Genomic DNA, 20,692 nt, shown 5'->3' with positions numbered 1-20,692 from the left:
CTCCGCTCACGAGCTCTGATCAGAACAAACCCGAACCGCACTGTCTGCTGAACTTGCGCAGAAACATCAAAATAGACATAGCCAGCTTTTAAAAAATACTATTTTAGTAGCTACAAATTAATGGCTTATTATTATTATTATTATTATTATTATTATTATTATTTTAGTTTTGGGTGCGCCGAAATCTAACGCCGTGCCTGGTCCCCACGGAAGAATTTTTTAAAAAATAACCCCTGAAATGATGACTTTTGATGAATATTGTGAAAACTAATTGATACATTTATATTGGCTAAATATATTTCATAGCCTACATTATAGCATATTATAATACAACTTATTAGGCCTATATATTTATAGAATAGCAAAGTAGGCCTCATAAATAAGACTGAACCAAAGAAATGTGAAATATAAAGGCTATCATCCCGCTGTTGTCACTAGTCGTCATCGTTGCTACGATACGTGACTCACAATGACTGAAACGACCAATTAAAAGGGCATTCTCTGATGATGTTCCAAGATGTTACATTCATAGATGTTTTTCTAAGCGCAAACTGAAGTGCGCGCGCACTGTCAAACAGCGTCAAACTGGATTTTTGTTTGGTCAGACCCATCTGATATCGAAGGGGGGCTGATAACGCGAAATCAACATGGAAAAAAATAGCACCAAACAAGCCACTTTGAAATGCTTCTGTTTTCATGAATATAAAAGTTGGGTGACCCTCCCCCTAGACTAAAAAAAAGTTGGATGACCCTCCCCTCAACAATGAATAAAAAGACATGACCCTCCCCTATTTTCCTCCGGTGGCCCCTTCCATAAATACCGAACGGTCCCTTATTCTATTTATTGTAGTCTTCTTATATCTAAATGTTGTATTAAAATGGACACTATAAGGTCCCACACTGTATTTTGTTATTGTTCAATATCCCGATTCACTTGAAAAAATTGGAAAATAAATTAGTTATGAATAGAGTTTCATGTGGTCTTTAAGCAAAATCTCCATTTCATTGCTGTTTTTGAGATTTGTGGTAATTTTATGATCTTTCATTCCTGTGGGTTTATGTGAGTTAGTGTTAGACATGTGGTGTTTTCCACTGTGGTGTAGATGTCATACTTGCACATTTGTTGTAAATGCTGCATTGATGTGATGTTTTGTGTTGTATTTCTGTGTGCCGCTCAATGTGACAGCTTCTGTGTCTGTCAATCGTCACATTTGCTGAGCTCCAGTGACCTGTAGAAACACAGCTCGCACTTGGCTCACAGTCATTTCTCTTTTTAGAGAGAGAGACAGCTTTAGTTCACTTAGTTCACAAAGAAAGAATGGAAACCTGTGACAGCTTTAAGTGGGAACAATGTCATTTTTTAGCTTCAGAAACACTCCAGCTGGTACATTTTCTAAATATTAAGCAGACTTTTCAGAAAATGAATGTGGACATAACTATATCTCAACCCATGCTTAGTGGGAAAATGAACCTTCATGGTGACATTTCTGCAAAATGATATTTCGTTACTACTTGTACTTTTCACAATATTTTCAAAGTGAAAGGTCCAGTGAGTGATGTTAAAATGTCCAGATCTATCCAAAACAGATGAACGTGAATCTGACAACATTTTATTATGTTGTTTTATGTATCGTGGCATAAAACTGTATGTATAGGTATGTTTTTGGCCAAAAAGGTAAATAGAGGCTAGTTTGAGATATCTAGAAACCAGAATATCATCGAGGCTTGAGGTGGGATTTTTTATATAATAATATATATAATAACCTTCACTTCCATTTGCAGACATAGCTTTTTCTGTATCAATAAATACCTGTATATATAGGCACCTTATGATGTTTTTCATATGAAGATACATTTTTATCTTTCAGTGCACACATTTCATAGTTAGGGTTGTTTGATCTTGCAAACCAATTGCTTCACATTTAGTTTGCTATATTTTATATTAAAAAGGAATTCCCATATAGTTTCCATATGCATTGAATATGTTAAATCCATGTTCATTTATATTTAATTAGAAAATAAACAGCACATCTTTTAGCAGATGTGTAAGGTTAAACCTGTAAACAAACTCACACATTGTTATTCTACTGAGCTAATGGTATTTTATATCCCTTAAACATAATCCACACAGAAACTTATTTGCAGTTTTAATTAAAACGTTATTTAGTATGTGTATTCCTCTGTTTAGTTGATTTCAGGTTTTTCTATCCTTGTGCAGATATTTGGGCCTCACAAAACCTGTACACACACATACAGGAGGCGTGGCAAAGGGTGTCTCGTTCCCTTCCCAGGGAACAATGGTTGCAGTCGTAACCCGAGATGTTCCCTTTCGAGTGAACTCGCACTGCACCGATGACGACGCACGAAAATACCCACTGTGCCACAACGAAACCTGCCTGTCCCAGTGTGAAGCTGTCTCAGGCACAACTAGGATGAGAGCACTTGTGCGTCGGGTGTAGAGGGGAAGTCCAGACTATAAAATCGTATGAATGTGTGCGGAGTGGCCGAGCCAGCCACATCACATACCTCATGAATAGGTGAAAGGAGGGCTCGAGAGGACGCCATGCCTCTGGTAGAGTGAGCCCTCACAGCCAAAGGTGAAGGCAAACTGCCTACCTGATAGGCAGGGAAATAGCCTGAACAATCCAGTTACTGATGGTCTGTTTGGATGCAGGAAGCCACTTCTTGAGCGACTCGAAACGCACCACCAACTGGTCAGCCTTCCTCCACTGAGAAGACCTCTGAACATAGATGTTTAGTGCTCTGACAGGGCAGAGTAAATGAAATCTCCCATCTTCCTCCGTCACATGAGGTGGTGGATGAAATGCCTGCAGAACCGTCGACCTCACCATTTTAAACAGCACCTTAGGGACAAAGAGTGCAAGATGGCCTTAATTCTCCCAGGAGCAAACTCCAGGCACTGTGGAGATAGCGGAGATAGCGACAGGTTCTTGGCCTAAGTTGACTCTAGAGGTTCGAAGGGGGCCTCAACCAGCCCTTCGAGAACCACTGCCAGGTCCAATGTGGGAACTCTGGTCCGAGTTGTAGGTCTCATCCTCCAGGCTCAATGGAGGAAACGTACGACCACGTTTTTGTTGTTTACTTGAATATTTAAAACCCAAGCATCGATGTTTTACCACAGGTTTACAATAAAAAGTGATACATTGATCATAATTAATTAAATTATGTCAAAACTGCACATTAGTCACACAGAAATAAATTACTGTTCTATTTCACAAAAGAAAGAGGACACACTTACTTATTCAGTCGAGGCTGTTTCTGTTTATGTACAGGACATGTTTACATCACATTTAGAAAGAATGATCATTTCTACAAATATGGCACCAAGAATATGACCTGAGGAGCTTTAGCACTCTCTCGACTCCCAGTAGGCTACAGATATTTTCAGTCAGAGAAACAGAGGAAGCTCCCCGAAAAGAAAGTTGATTTATTTTATGATAGTCCGGTATAAAGAGACAGTAGGCTACTGACAGATGAAATAAAAACATGATTGTGATAACCTTTATGATTTGTCTGATTTCTTCAAGCGTTCATATTTACTATGTTTACTATGGTAATGTTTAGCGTGCATAGACTTTTGCATAGTGTTAGCATATGAGGTCTCATATGAGTTAGGACCTCTTTCCCTTTGCCTTCCTGGCCTGAAGTACAGTCCACAGATCCGCCTTCTCAGGAGGCTGTGGGTGAGAGCACCACCTAGAGTCCCAAGGTCTTTGAGGGGGACCTCTAGAAGCGACACTCTCCTTTTAGCCCTGCTGGTATGAGGGGCTCGATGACGGCCGAGGCTGCCCCCTGGCGGCAGCCTTTTTGGACCTTGAACGGCAAGGGAGATGCTGTGCTCTGTTTCTTCGTTTCCTGGAACCTGTCGATGATCGCATTAACAACGTCGCCGAACAGGCCAGTAGACGAAATGGGGGCATCAATGAGGAATGCCCTGTCCTTCTCCTTGATACCTGACAGATTAAGCCACAGATGCCTCACAGATGCTGCCATGGAGCGACCGATGGCACAGGCCGTCTCCTTGGTATCACAGAGAGACAGATCTGTGGCTCCACAATATCTTCTTCACTAGGACCCTCGCCTTCATCAAGGTCCTTTAACAGGTCAGCCTGGTAAGCCTGCAAGATGGCCATAGTATGCAGGCTCGCACCAGCCCAACCAGCTGCCATATAAGCTCTGCCCACCAAAGCAGATGTAGTACGACAGGGTTTGATGGGCAGCTCCGGGGGCTTTAAGGGATGACACAACGTCTAGGGAGAGATAGCTGGCTAAAGCCTCTTCAACATCATCCCATAACCGTTCTCCTTAACCCCCACGATGTTGCTATAATCCAACACCGGGGGATTAGACAGGCACGCTGAAAATGGCCTGTTCCATGACTTACACAACTCATTGTGTAAGTCTGGAAAGAACGGCAAACCCTGGTGTGAAGGCTGTGATCGGTGCTGTAGGAAGCGCTCATCAAGCTTGCTTGTGGCCTGCTGGTAGCTGATGTTCAGCTTGGCCACAGCACGCATCACAACCTCCACGAGCACCTCATACATGGGTGCAGATTGAAATGGCACATGTGATTCGTTTAGATCCTCCACTGCGATGCTGAGCACGTCTACATCTGAGTCAGAGAGCTGCAGCACCGGGCTTTCAACCCGAGGGGATTGAAGGGATCTGAGCTATCAGATGAGGACAGAGAAAGTGCCGAAGCAGTCTCGATCCCCTCTGCTAACTCTCTCTGCGAGCCACACGATCTGAACCGCAGGTAGCGCGTGCCTGGCCGGCTTCATCAAATACAGCCAGGCGGGAGCGTAGCAATCAATTGTGCTTCACAGTGGTGAAGCTTTCCCCCTCAAGGGCTGCCTGGGCGTGCTGCGCTCCGAAGCAGTACATACACATATCATGTGTGTCCCCACCCGTGATAAAACGAGGGCAGGGATGCACACACTTTTTAAACTGCTCGCTTGCCATTTCACAATATGTATATCACGAACAACACCAAATAGACGATTCACACAACAGAGAGCGCTTGCTGAAGAGCGAAAGCTAATGCTGTTGTGTGCCGGCGTCCCTTTGTAGTGTATATCGTCACATGCTACGTCATCACGCAACGCCAATAGGATTGGATTAGTTTCATTCATGCTTCAGACACGTTACGCTAAGGGGCGTTCCCCATAGAGTCGTCATCGACGCAGTGCGAGTTCCCTCAAAAGGGAACTGCTTAGCAGCCATTGGTGGTAACTCTTTTATATTTACTTGACAAAATTTGTGGGAAACTATTTTCAAACTGTGTCTTGCCAAGTTAGAAGCTTACGGTGGCCGAGAGAGCTCAACATGCTGCAACTAATGCAAACATGCAAATAGAAAAAAAAACATCATCAAATTAAGAAAACATCTTCATAAATTTGACATCACATGCTGCAAATACTCACAAAGCAATCAAATACAGAAACGTGCTTCAAATACTCATAGCTCTCTCGGCTACTCATACAGTAATATAAAGTCGTAATCTTTGAAATGAAAATCTTTAAAAAAAAACTACACTGAAGCTATTAATGGGTGCATTAGATTTTATAATTTACATGAAAAATAAGAGCGGTGTTTTAATAAAATGGGAGAAAAATGTAGAAATTATATTTATAAGAATAAAGATCGTTAAATGATTGCAATGACAACATTATAGTTTCCACAACTGGTCTCCATGGTTCTTAATTAGTTAACACCTGTTCTGTTTCAATTATTAATTCCATGTGTTCATTAAGTTCATAGTTCGGTGACGTCTATGTTACGTGGTCAGGCTACTTCTCCTTTGCCCTGTAATTTCTTGAGTATTTGTGATTAAAGATTGTTCTTTGAGTTATCTCCTTCATCGCACACACACACACACGCACACACACACACACACACACACACACTCACTCTTTTTATACTGTACAAACTGTATATTCTATCCCCTTACACTGCCCCTATCCCTAAACCTACCCATCACAGGAGACATTCTGCATTTTTACATTTTCAAAAAAACTAATTCTGTATGATTTATAAGCTTTTGTACCCATGGGGACCTCAATTTAGGTCCCCACGGTGACACGAGTCCCCATGAGTCTGTGTGCATTCAGGTTTAAGTCCCCACCGGTGTAGAAAAACATGTCCACACACACACACACACACACATATTGTGTTTTCATGTTTTATGGGGACTTTCCATAGGAATAATGATTTTTATACTGTGCAAACTGTATATTCTATCCACTTACACTTACCCTACCCCTAAACCTACCTATCACAGAACACTTTCAGCATTTTTACATTTTCAAAAAACACAATTTAGCATGATTTATAAGCTCTTTTCCTCATGGGGACCAAAAAATGTCCCCACAAGAACATTTTCGGATATTGCATCATTGTAGGGACATTTTGTCCCTATAATGTAGTGTTTACCTGAAACACACACACAATTTCTTTTTTTGAAATGTTTTCTAATACTTTTATATTATTATTATTTTCAAAACAAGTTTGTAATGTTGTGATTCATCTGGAAGCTTGGTCTGTTTGGTTCATGGCTCAAAACTATTGATTATTTTTTCCTTTTATAATACCTTTAGAGAAAATGAATGTGAAAAATATGTCCAGAACCAAGGCTGTTAAGAAAGTGGGTGGTCACTGTTGTGCTCTGTAAAGCTGTTGTGCTATCTGTTTCTGCAGTATGATTGTATTCACCAGCCCCTGCTGCCTGTACTGCCCTTTGTTCTTTTCTATACTGCATCCATCACTGATTCATGAGGGAAGCAGACATTTTGTGCAAATACAGGCTTTGTTTATACCTTGGATTAACATGTCAGTGCTAAATACAGATGTAAATAGGGCCCAACATGCTTTGTGATCACTTAAACCACAATTAAAGGTCAGAAATTGCATGTGATCACATTGTATTTGCAGTGTACTGTAAGTGCTAATGTGTCCTGATACTGTGTGCCTCACCCTTGTGGAACATACACTCACCTAAAGGATTATTAGGAACACCTGTTCAATTTCTCATTAATGCAATTATCTAATCAACCAATCACATGGCAGTTGCTTCAATGCATTTAGGGGTGTGGTCCTGGTCAAGACAATCTCCTGAACTCCAAACTGAATGTCAGAATGGGAAAGAAAGGTGATTTAAGCAATTTTGAGCGTGGCATGGTTGTTGGTGCCAGACGGGCCGGTCTGAGTATTTCACAATCTGCTCAGTTACTGGGATTTTCACGCACAACCATTTCTAGGGTTTACAAAGAATGGTGTGAAAAGGGAAAAACATCCAGTATGCGGCAGTCCTGTGGGCGAAAATGCCTTGTTGATGCTAGAGGTCAGAGGAGAATGGGCCGACTGATTCAAGCTGATAGAAGAGCAACTTTGACTGAAATAACCACTCGTTACAACCGAGGTATGCAGCAAAGCATTTGTGAAGCCACAACACGCACAACCTTGAGGCGGATGGGCTACAACAGCAGAAGACCCCACCGGGTACCACTCATCTCCACTACAAATAGGAAAAAGAGGCTACAATTTGCACGAGCTCACCAAAATTGGACAGTTGAAGACTGGAAAAATGTTGCCTGGTCTGATGAGTCTCGATTTCTGTTGAGACATTCAGATGGTAGAGTCAGAATTTGGCGTAAAAAGAATGAGAACATGGATCCATCATGCCTTGTTACCACTGTGCAGGCTGTTGGTGGTGGTGTAATGGTGTGGGGGATGTTTTCTTGGCACACTTTAGGCCCCTTAGTGCCAATTGGGCATTGTTTAAATGCCACGGCCTACCTGAGCATTGTTTCTGACCATGTCCATCCCTTTATGACCACCATGTACCCATCCTCTGATGGCTACTTCCAGCAGGATAATGCACCATGTCACAAAGCTTGAATCATTTCAAATTGGTTTCTTGAACATGACAATGAATTCACTGTACTAAAATGGCCCCCACAGTCACCAGATCTCAACCCAATAGAGCATCTTTGGGATGTGGTGGAACGGGAGCTTCGTGCCCTGGATGTGCATCCCACAAATCTCCATCAACTGCAAGATGCTATCCTATCAATATGGGCCAACATTTCTAAAGAATGCTTTCAGCACCTTGTTGAATCAATGCTACGTAGAATTAAGGCAGTTCTGAAGGCGAAAGGGGGTCAAACACAGTATTAGTATGGTGTTCCTAATAATCCTTTAGGTGAGTGTAAGTCTGCTTATTGTGTTGAATGTGCTCTATAAAAGGACACTTAAGTGTACTTAAAGAGTGTACTTAAAGAGTTACATTTCATGACTATGTTTCTTAAGTACTTAAGAACTTAATTACTATGGTCTCCAGTTTATTACTGGCATAAACATAAGAAAAACATTTATTACAAGTTTTGTGTAAATTAATGTTTTAATATGCAAATGAGACCTATATATGCTCATTTGCATACATTTCCAAAAACAAAATCTGGAAATTGGAAAAGACCAGGTTTTAAATTCTCGGTTCTATTTGCACGACCATGGGCGCATAAATGGGCGCAAATGCATTTGCTATTTAAACAACGTGGCGCAGGATGTGAAAATGATAAATGTGTCGGGCTGAAACTAGCAAAAATCACTTGTGTCGCGCTTGGCGCTGCATTGCGCCGGATGTAAGATAGGGCCATTATATGTCCATGCCTGCACCATATGTAGGCCCCTCATCGATCTCCTGTCGGTTCTTTTCACCTTTTTGGCTGTGCTTATGTTTTGGCACCTGCGTTTCACACGAGTGGACTGAAAAAAGTTCGGACTGAAAGTCTAACCATGTCGACCAATCAGATGTGGTTTTTGGCTGTAGATTCCCAGGCAAACTTTCGCGGTTGGTTATTTCTACAAAGGAAATTCCCATATTTGGATTAGACAGTGCTGTGTAGGAGACTGAGAGCTTTACAATGATAACAGGCATGACATGTGTTTGTGAATGGAGACAGCACGGGAGCTCGCGTTAGAATGTTAACTTTTGGTGATTTCCGGTAGAAATCTAAATGCGCTAAGTTGACAAAATATAATGAAATAACCACCTTAATGTGTAATGTTGACATAATTTTTTTTATTTTGACATGAAAGATTACATGTTAAGGGTCAAACTGGCCCGATGTTTTCACCTGCCGTGTCTCTCCTTAAAAGAAAATAGCCATTTGAATGAAAGTTTCTGGAAAAGCCCAAACATATATGAGCACATTAGTTCAGGAAACATCTTCAGGATGTCTGATTTCACACCGGTCGTGTGGAACAAACACACTCGATCATGTTACATGTATTTTAGCTCCTAGTTTAACACAAGGTTAAACGCGTTGCTTTGGACAAAGTTACCTGGTTTATGCAAAAGACCACCTCACTTACAGTGGTGACATTTATAGAAGATTTGCAGACCAGGATCTAAAAAAAGCTTTACCTATGCCTGAGGATTTGCATAAATTAACTGGGAATTGTTTATTAAAAAAAAAAGGTCTTTCCATTATTGTCTATTAAACCCCTGGTGTTGCGGTTAAAGGCGGTCATATTTTGACATTTCAGATCGAAATAAGATCAAAAACCTTTGGTATTCGGAAATGAATTTTAACGGAGCCTAACCTGCATATGACTGAGATGAGTTTATTGCTCTTTTCCCATTTTCTGTATGAAAGATGTGGGTGGGTGAAACCATTCCAGAATTCATAATGAAATATCAGAAGCCAGTTTAGCAGCAGAAATGGGGCGTCTTACACATTCTCTGCTGAAGCATCTGCTCAGAAATACTAGAGGCTTTGGGTTTGGCAGCTCCAGTATCCCTGGAGGACCATCCCAGAGAAACTCTCCCAACTGACAAATGATCTCCAGCAGAGAGAAGAAGGTGCACTCATTACACTCACTTCCTGCATGTGTGTGTGAGATTCAGGTATACCCTAGTTTATGGGGTAGCCTTGTTCTTGTTGGGACTTTTTTTTTTTGGTCCCCATAAGAAAACCAGATTATAATTACATTATGATTTACATGTTATTTTTTTTAAAATGCAATTAGCTGTTTGTTTGTTGTTTTTTTTTTTTAACAAAGTACATCTTTATATCTCATTTCATAATTACTTTTGTTGTCTTTGAAATATGGTTAACCCTCTGAGGTCTGAGCTGTTTTCTGGGCCCTGGAGGTGTTCTGACATGCTCTGACATTTCTGGTTATTTCTGTTACTTGTGACATTTTCATGGCTAAAGTCTAATTACACTGTATTCAGCACAAACTCTGCTACAATAATATATCAGCAGGACTCATCAGTGGCATCTGGGCCCTGAAAAAAAAAGTGAACATACTGATATCAACAGATTCACAGAATACACACACACACACACACACACACACACAAATGTTTCCAACAATATATAATATAATGAACACCAGGTTTGTTGTGCCTTGTAGGCATAAGCTATGCGCAGTGCTGGATAAAATAATAATAACAATAACCTATAGCAGTATAAATCTTCCAAAAGATTTCAGTAACAACTAAGCTAGAGAAAAATATATTGATTATCATGTTACTTCAAATGTTTCCATTCGTTATGATGATATGAAATGAGATAATAGTAAAAACATGACGCCGTTTGGTGCGTTTTGCTTTTCAAACGCGATCGCGATCCAAAATATGATACATTCAAACGCGATCGCGCTGCAAAATATGATACATTCAAACGCGATCACGATCCAAAATATGATACATTCAAACGCGATCGCGCTCAAATATAAAACATTATGGTTACCATATACATATCTACGTTTGAGCAGATATCCACAAACACAGTAATAGTAAACACGGGTCTAAATATTATAATATTCACCATATATCTAGCAACAGTTCAACTGCAATGTGAAATTTATGCTACAATAGCAAACTAATATGTAAGAATTTCTTACCTTACATCTTTCTTGTCTTCAAATCGCATTCTTCTTCTTCTGAGGTAAATCCAGTGTAAGCTCAGGCGCGTCTAAAAGCAGAGACTTGTAAAGTGTTTTGGTGTTTTGTTTTTGAGGTAGGCCTAATGAGCGCGAGCGCGTTCCATGTGGAGATTTGCATGTGAATCTCTTTTGCGCTCGTGGGCGTGGTAAATTAAAAATAATTAGGAAGCGTTTGAGAAGCTGGACATCTTGTTGGTTTTATACAAATTACTTAAACAGAGAATATTTGTTTTCAGTTTGAATCCGATCATTTAAAAGTACACACTTAAATGTTTATAAAGGTATATGGCTCATAAATGTGTGACAAGTATTCGCTGAGTTTTGTTTCAGTTTATAGACGTGCTCAAGAAAAAAAAGTTCACCGCGACAGAGAGGCAGAACGCACACCCTGTTTATTTTCTTTATTTTACAAAAGCACAATGTTTTGATTTGATTGTAAGTGGACACATACAAAAGTAGAAATATCACAGATTCTTTTTTATATTTCTTTTTTCTGTATGACCATAAATGACGGAGTAATTTAAGTTTATAGTGCTACAATGTGGAGAAAATCCAGCAAAACGCGCCCGCGCGTTTGCCGACCTCAGAGGGTTAAAGTGTACTGCTGAATGAACTGACAAGCATTTATAGTTAACTAAAGGATATATGGTCCCACTTTATATTACGGAGGTGTCTTTAACTAATATGCACTAACATTTAAATCATTTAAAATAATCACTTTTTCGAGTGCAAGCAGAGGCCCATTCTCTCAGAAGGCCTGTTTCAAGTGAAACGAGTGAAACATAGCAAAGTCTGATACTGTATTGATGCAAGAAATCCTTAAATTAATGCACATAATGTACATGAAATCCACAGATTCACTCAAATATCTATATTGCACCACAGCAAGTAAATATGAGTTGCGTCATTATGCATGAAATGCAGAGGACTGAAAAGTTCCATTAGTATTGATGACTGCCCTCAAACTTTCAAATTAAACTGCTTCAGTGTGTCAAAACTTGTTCTTTCTTAACTTTTAGGTCGCTTGGCGTGCCTCCAGGAAGAGGAAGCTGTCCTCTGATTGGCCCGTTGTCCTTTGACCTTATCTATACAGACTACCACGGCCTGCAGCAGATGAAACAGCACATGGGCCTTTCCTTTAGACAGCACAGGTCAGTTTGAGCCTCTGTTACAAAAACTGAGCTGCCTTTCTGTCTTTTGAACCTCTGGCTGAGCAGAGATTAATGATGCTGTACTATGGTAGCATTTGTTTCGCAGGTGTAAAATTATTTACAGAAAAGCTCATTTACTCCTATGGCTGCAAACAGCTTTTATTATCATGTAGGAATTTCTAAACTTGAATTCTTTTGCATTTTGAAGAAAGTTGGAATCATCCAACGTTCCGTGTTGAATGGAATGCAGAATTCCTGCTCCTTGTCCTAACTGATAATTTATTTTTATTTTTTTCTAGAAAGAGAAACTAATTTTATATTTTGAATTCTAAAACTTTTTGTCAACTTTTAAGTGTATACTACCATATAGACATACAGTGGAGAAAATAATTAGTTGATCCCCTGCTGATTACAAAGAAATGAAGGGTCAATAATTGTTATGGTAGGTTTATTTTAACTGATAGAGACAGAATATCAACCAAACAATCCAGAAAAAAACATGTTATATATAGGTTATAAATTGATTTGTTTTCAGTGAGTGAAATAAGTATCATATTCGCCATCTCAAACATATTCTCTAAACCAGGGCTATTGAATTAGTTTCATTCGAGGGCCGCATTATCAAATCGAAAAGTTGAGGTGGGCCGGTGGGTTGGTTTGGGGGTTTATCTTATTTATTGAAACATAACAGTTTCAATAAATAAGTTAAAGTAACCCTAAAAAAGTGTGGTATTTACTTGGAAATGTGGTACCCAACAGTAACCTATGCAAATATATAAAACCATAATAAATAAAAAACTTGATAATTTACAGCTGTGTACAACTATTTTCCTTGGAACAAATAAATTATTTATACAAACTTATAGCTGTTGGTGAGAAATAATAATAATTTTATTTATAATTGTTATGCTTAAATGAAAATATTCTGACAGTGAGACTTAACCACAGGCTACTCACTCCCAATGTATAAAAAATGCCTAAACACAAGTTAAAAACTATACGCACCTTTACAAAGAAACTGACATAATTTCATAACAAGCATTAATTATATATTCCTCTACCCAAAACTAATGCAATATAAATCACTATATTTACTATTATACTATATATATATATATATATTTACTATATTTATTTATTACTACATAGTATTCAATATAAATAGGCCTATTGCACATTTCTGCCCAACCATGGTAAATTACTACAGTAAATTCATGGTAAATGTTTGTAAGGGTGATTAGGGGATTTAAAGTTTTCTAATTTCGTTCATGCCACAGTGTTTCTCCTGCTTTCCTCATCAGTCTTGTTGAATGTTGAGGCTGTTTCATCCGATTTAATACTAGATAAATCATCGAGTGATTTGTAGTTTGTAACAGAGAGGTTTCTGTCGAACTGAAACGCTTCCCACTGGTTGTCGCAACGCTGTTTAATAACAGTGTCCGGGACCGGGAGTAAACGCAACGTTTACTCCCAGATGATTCATGGGAGTAAACCAGATGATTCAGATGATCAGTGACGGAGCGGTCCGAATGAATCCGAATAGTTTTAGACCGTTATGCAAGCGCGTTTAGAATCGAACCAAAATAATGATTCATTCACGAATGATTGGTATCGCTGGTTCAGTCGACATAAATTCAGAACACATATAATAACTGCTGAAATATTTGCACGTAAAACGTTTCTCAGGTCAATCAGATCCTTCAATGAGTGGGTTCAATAATGAATAGATATGCATAAAAGTGAATTTTTGGTATTCTTAAGGCGAGACACGGCAGGCAAAAACATTGGGGGTTTTTTACTGGTCAATTTTGAGATTTTTAGATATTTGTCTTCAATAACATGTCTTCTTTCAGACTGTGGTGAAAAAAAGTCCGAAATACACATTTAGGTCTTTATTTTACTACACTTTGTCTGTTTGCGTCTGTAGATTTTGCGTAAATTCAACAAAAGTTGTCGTTGTAAATCCTCCTGCCGATCCGCGATCTCTGTCTGCTCTCTGTCATCACAGGCTCGGCTGGAAAGCTCTCTCTTCACTGTACAATGCTGTCGGATCCAAATATGGTCATTTCCTTTTTATCAGCAACCAATCGCGAAAATAAAAGGGCTGAATGCGCAATCTCATTGGCTGATGATAAATCTTTAAAGCCCGTTTTCTCAAAATGACCTTTCTCTCATACTCCAAGTCTGAAATCTCCACTTCAGTAGCACCTATATGCACCAATCTTTCCAGTCTTGTACCTAGTTATATTATGAAGACATTTACAGAGGGATTTGTAAATATATTATTCCTAGCCTGATTTATATAACATTTTATTCCAAAAAACATGGTGAAAATCATTTTTTTAAGGCTATTGACAGTATATTATGATTTACAGGATAACAAAAGTAGATATCCATAAATGCCTCTGTAATTTTTTCCCCATCTAATATGTGAACACAATGAATTTTTTTTTTTTATCTGGCTTTATCCAATACTCAGATTTCGTTTTTTTTAATATATACAAATTAGCGCATATTTAATTAGATATTGCCTAATTTGCATATTTAAACATTAAATTACAGAAAACTTGTAATACATTTTTTTCTTCATCTTAATGTAGGTAATCAACTGGGAAAGTTTCATGGTGATTGTTGCTAGTTAAAATTTTTACCCTATTCACCTGTAGTGTCTCGCCTTAAGCCTTAAACTTGTTTACCTCCCAAAAATCAGAGTAACACTTATTTGGGATGCAGTGGATTCCCTTTACAGAGGCCTGTGTATTCCCACTGCTATGCAGTGAGGCTATCGATGTGAATTTAGACTGCAGAACTTTTATAACGGCTGTCTGGGAGCAAGTCAAATAAGGTTGCTACAACCCCCATAATTCCACCCCTTAAAGCAATAGTTCACTGTTTCAAACCAGCATCATTTTCTTTCTTCTTTGGAATGCAAAAAGAGAAGAATGTTAGCAGAATATTGAAGCTGCTCAGTCAAGATTTCATGCATATCCAATGCCACGCATTGATGATCTTCTGGAAAGGATCGGCCTAGCCAGGTACATTAAAACCTTGGACTTATGTAAAGGGTATTGGCAAGTACCCCTGAAGGATGCGTCCAGACCCTATACTGCATTCCAGAACCCGCTGGGGCTATATCAGTTTACAGTCCTATCTTTCGGGCTGCATGGAGCACCCGCAACATTCCAACGATTGATGGACCAAGTCCTCCAAGGCTGTGAGGAGGGGTCATCAGCATACCTGGATGATTTTGTCATATACAGTGCGACCTGGTAGGACCATCTTCTACACCTCAAAGAGACCCTGTGCAAGATCCAAGAGGCTGGCCTGTCTTTAAACGTGGCTAAATGCGAGTGGGCAAAGTCAGAGACCAACTACCTTGGTTACCACCTGGGAAACGGAGAGCTAAATCCTCAAGTGGACAAGGTAGAAGCTGTTCGACCCAGCCCAAGACTGAAAAAAAGAAGGAGGTCCATTCCTTCTTGGGACTGGTGGGGTGGTATTGACGCTTCGTCCCCAACTTCAAAATTTATAACCTCTGCAAGAACGTCAAGAAATCGGTTATCTGGACTGAGGAGTGTGAAGCAGACTTCAACACTCTGAAGGAGCAGATGTGTTCTGGCCCAGTCCTCAAAAGTCCAGATTTTACAAATGAGTCCATCGTTCAGGTAGACGCCTCTGCTGTGGGAATTAGAGTCCTGGCCCAGGAAGATGCAGGCAAAGAGAGGTCCATTGCGTTCCTGAGCAGGAAGTTGCTGCCAAGATAAACCTGGTACTCAACAGTGGAGAAGGAAGGTCTGGCGATCAAGTGGACCTTGGAGAGTCTCAGATACTACCTGCTGGGGAGAGAGTTTATCCTAGAGGCAGATCACCCAGCCCTGATGTGGATTTACATGATGAAAGATCATAATTCTTGTGTGACCAGATGGTATCTCTCCCTGCAACCTTACCAGTTTAAGGTCAGACAACGACCTGGACCCCAAAACAAAATAGCCAACTACCTGTCTCGGAATCCAGTAGGTTTACGGCCTGGGGAGGGGGGAGGTGATGTGACAGAGTGACCTGTCCCTGTTGTTAGCACAGCACAGCACTTACACACACACACACACACACACACACACACACACACCAACCATCTTAACTTGTTCCTCCATTCCCTGCTGGGGCGATGTGGGTGCACACACACGCCATTAGCACACCGGTTTTCACATACACACATACTGTATATCTAAGTTGTATTTTGTTTCTTTTGATTTTCATTTTGTTTGTTACATTAATACTCACATGATGTGATGCCGGTCTTTCGTGTTGTGTATTCTCCATCAGCTGGCCAGACCCGATATTTATGTGATATTGGAAGAATGTACATACTTAATTTTATACTTACCTCACCAATGTTTACAATGGTTTTAACTAAAGGGGCGAGTCGTGGAGTCGTGTATATATATATATATATATATATATCTTTTCTTTGTTCTTTTTGTGCAGTGTTTTTTTTTTTTGTTTTTTTTTTGCCATTTTTCTTTTTCTTTGTTATCTTTGTATATAGCTTTGGTCATTTTTTTCTGGGACTGTTTCACCACTCGAGCACTGTATCACTGTATCACTAACATCATTGCGAGTATTGACATCATTTATTTTTATTTTTTTCAGAATGAGTTTGATGTGTTTGCAACAGCTTAAGTCAGCAAATGTGTAATGGCTAGTATTTTAAAATCTGTTCAGATTTTGATTACATCTGATAAGTATATCTATATTCAATCATATCTCATTGCATTAATGAGATTTGATAGCTAGAATGGAGAGAAAAATGTATTGGCTTCAGTTTCACTGTGATCCTCACACAAAGCTATCATATTGCCTCAGAAGACATAAAAATTAAAAGCACCACAGCGGTAGTTCATTTGATTTGTGCATTACAAGTCAAATGATCTACTGCTGTGGTGCTTTTAATTTTGGAGCTTGTCTGCCTTTGGTTGTTTTCATTGTGTTGCATGGAAAAAACTTTCTCTGCTTTGGGAATGAGGCAATTTTCTCTTTTATAGGGAAACATATATTGTAATGTGGAAACATTTCTGCTAATGTGAACACAGCGTTTTCTTCGATGGAATGGGATGTGTGAACATATTAGCTGGAACATTAACAGATTTGAGGTTGAAGTGAAAATACACTTTTGCTTTTTCTGTCTAGGTGCCACATTCGTGTGATCGACACCTTCGGCACGGAGCCGGCATATAATAATGAGGAGTATGCCACACTGCATGGCTACAGGACCAACTGGGGATACTGGAACCTCAACGGCAAGCAGTACATGACCATGTTCCGTGAGTCTATGACTGCTTATTATTCACAGTTTCAAAGCTTTGAAGTGCAATAAGCAATGAAAGATAACTCATTTCACTATATGCTACATTGTCTGATGGTTTCTGAGCGATGTGCGTGCTTAAAGCCGCTCCTCATAAAGCATGCGAGTACTAAACTGAGCTCTTTTTGTTGCATAACTGGGCTTGAATGGTTAAATGCACATACTTACATGTCAAAATGTCCATCTTTGCAGGTATCCTTTTAAACAGTCATTTATGTGAACATAAACAGTGATTTTTACATTTTTATAGTTTACACAGAAAAAATAACGGTACAATTTTCAAAAACACGCACTTTGAAACCCGTTTTGAAAAATGTGCATTTTCAGTAAACGGATCCTTTAAGGTTCTATATATAGAACCTTTTATTCTAAGAGTATAACACAAATAAGAAAGTAAATGGTGAGTAGTTTCTCTAATGTGTTTATCAGGCTGCATAATAAAAGACGTTTAGTAATCACAGCGCAGAAAACAAGAACAGTGCATGTTTGGGTGAGTGTTTTGTGTCTTGGGTAGCAGATGCTATAGGCGCAGATCATCTGTAAGCAGGAGAAGAGCAGCAGATGTTCTCAGAGCTGGAGAGGGTTTGGGTCTGTGCAGCATATGCACAAATCTGCATCTAGACGGTCTGAGGCACTGCTCCTCATTTAAATATAATAACAGGACACAAGGTTGGCTGAAATTCAGAATTTAACAATTTGTTCCCTTTCAGTTTGTGAGTGTGAATTTGAATTGAATTGGCCAGATTCCCCACAGGATGATGGATTGGAATGACTGAAAACAAAGATGCATTTTCAGTAAATATCTCTTTACTGTAGAGGGTTTTCTCTCTCTCTCTCTCTCTCTCTCTCTTTCTCTCTCTCTCTCTCTCTTGGAATCAGGCAGTTTTTCCCTGAACTGAAAGTACAGTGCAGTCAAAACAAGTACCTGGTTTCCACCACTTTGTTTATGTGTATAAAAGACAAAATTAAACTATTGTGAGGAAATTCAACTATAGTCCATTAAATGACATCTATTAAATGTAATACAAAATATCAGTAAATTAAACAGTGGCATTTGAATTTGTATTATTTATAAACATTTATTAATTTATTACATTGTATTACATTATTTATTACAATTATTAATATTTATATTTATTAACATTTATTATTAAAATTAGGGATGTTCCGATACCACTTTTTGCAGAACGAGTCCGATACCGATACTGTAATTTTTGGTACTCACCGATACCGATACCATAACCGATCCCTGAATTTTCACTGCATTTGTAATTTTTAAATGTATTAGTAGATAAACCAAAAGATTATAAATCATATTAGTTGGCTTAATTTGTTCATCAAATATATATTTCCTTCAGTTATTTCCGTGCTTAATTAAGCCTGCTAAAATGCATTTGTATGAGCTTCTGTTAGCCTACTGTCTCTGTTCATTCTATTGCTCTATCATATTTTATCTTTCATTTAATAGCACAGCACATATTTAGAGCAGCTCCAGAAGGGCTCAGTGCTGAGGATTGGGTCAGCGGTTCAAATGTTTGTCAAAACCAGTGAAATATCAATTATTTAATCCAATTTTGATACTACAACAAAAACTAGCAGCCTAATTAATGTGAATTTAAAACAAGCAGTCAGTAACAAAATAAGAACAAACAATCGAATTACAAATAGGACAAATAAATACAATAGAACAAAGAAAGGCTACAAATGAAATAAACTGTTTTTAGAGTTTTTCAGGTAGATCTAACAGGTACATAAATTTGAATAAAGTAATCAAATGTGAAAAAAGCATATTCATTACTGTATAAATTATATATAGATGGATATTTTTCTAAAGTTGAAAAGGGTAGCCTATTTAGTCAAGAGCAGTGAGTATTTCTTTGTCCTTTGTTTGATTAACATTAAAACACAGAAGCAGGTTTATCAAACTGCTGCCCCTTTAAGACCGAACGCACGGACCGCATTTGAACATGGCTACGTTCATTTGAGATATAACCGACTTTGTTTACTATAGGATACTCGCCAAGACTGGCGTTTTACATAATTTTGTTTGAATTCGTCCTACAAGCGCAAGACGTGAAAGACAATTTAATTCAGTATTCGCGCGCTGAGACGCTGCTTTGCGGGGCGCGCGCTTTGGATGTTTGTGTTCATGAAACTTCTTGACCTGCACACGTCCTGTAATAATGTAGGGAACCACTCGTTATACTTAAATCAGGTAACAGCTCATGTTTTACTTTACTTACATATACGATTTAGTTTTCATCCAAATAACGTGCTGAGTGAACGATCAGCAATCAAGAGCATTCAACAGAAGTGCGCTCGCTCTCTCTCTCTCTCTCTCTCTCTCTCTCTCTCGTCAGTTAACATTAATAATAAGCTACATGCCTCGTTTAATTTCTTTACCATTGACATCCGACTGAACAAACTTTCCACTGATGTCTGTTTAAACTAAGGGATGTGCTCGACCAGCTCGCGCGTCTATGCCTCAGTTCACCTCGACAAAGCACTTGCTGCGCCAGTTTCGTTTCGCAAAATGTACGTGGTATCGGTGCGTGGTATCGGCGAATTTTTATGAGTACAAGTACGAGTATATGAGGACAGTATCGGCCCGATCCCGATGGACTGTCGAGCTAGCCTCAATTTGTTTGACAATACTTCGAACATCAACAAAGAAGTGAAGTCACCCAACATCGCTTAGAGCACCTTTAAGGATATTGGTACCACTTCATGTCTTTGTTAACTACTATGTACTTGCATATTTTTTTTTTTTTTTTTTTTTAAGTCGGTCAGGTACAATGTACTTGTGTTCATGTTGGATTGCAAAACGCTTTTGCTGCTATTGAGGTGGGAGACTGGTGGTGATATGGTTGGGGTTTAAGGGTGGATTCAGGGTTAAGGAAAGGGTAAACGGATTTAATTACAGAAATTAATTACAAATGTAGTTACATAAAATAACGTGGGCATTTTTTAATGTTGGTACAATGTGAAAACATGTAGGTACACAATAAGTGCATTATGTTTTTAATTACATTTTTTACGTGTGCATTTTTGTCCTCTACTGAATACAAATCAATAGTGCATTAGTGCCCGCCCACTTTTTCAGGAGCATTTTGTTTTTTTTTATCCACTCATTTCTTCCAAAGGGATTTCAAAAAAGTCTCTGTCAAAGTGTTTTAAGCCATGAACCAAACCAACCAGCTATGAA

At 39.0% G+C, this 20,692-nt stretch overlaps 1 protein-coding gene across 1 annotated transcript in view; it reads left to right on the top strand.

The window, feature by feature from the left end:
• mgat5b (alpha-1,6-mannosylglycoprotein 6-beta-N-acetylglucosaminyltransferase B) overlaps positions 1-20,692 on the top strand; it is a gene marked incomplete at its 5' end in the record, with an annotated part of 135,946 nt that overhangs the window by 95,100 nt on the left and 20,154 nt on the right. Inside the window, 2 exons of the mRNA XM_084111143.1 lie at positions 11,994-12,125; positions 17,313-17,446. Coding sequence (XP_083967269.1) covers positions 11,994-12,125; positions 17,313-17,446 — 266 coding nt within the window. The remainder of the gene's footprint in view (positions 1-11,993; positions 12,126-17,312; positions 17,447-20,692) is intronic.

Source organism: Abramis brama (assembly GCF_963993115.1).
Source record: "Abramis brama genome assembly, chromosome: 1".
NCBI lineage: Eukaryota > Metazoa > Chordata > Actinopteri > Cypriniformes > Leuciscidae > Abramis > Abramis brama.
This window is presented reverse-complemented; position numbering and strand designations above follow the sequence as displayed.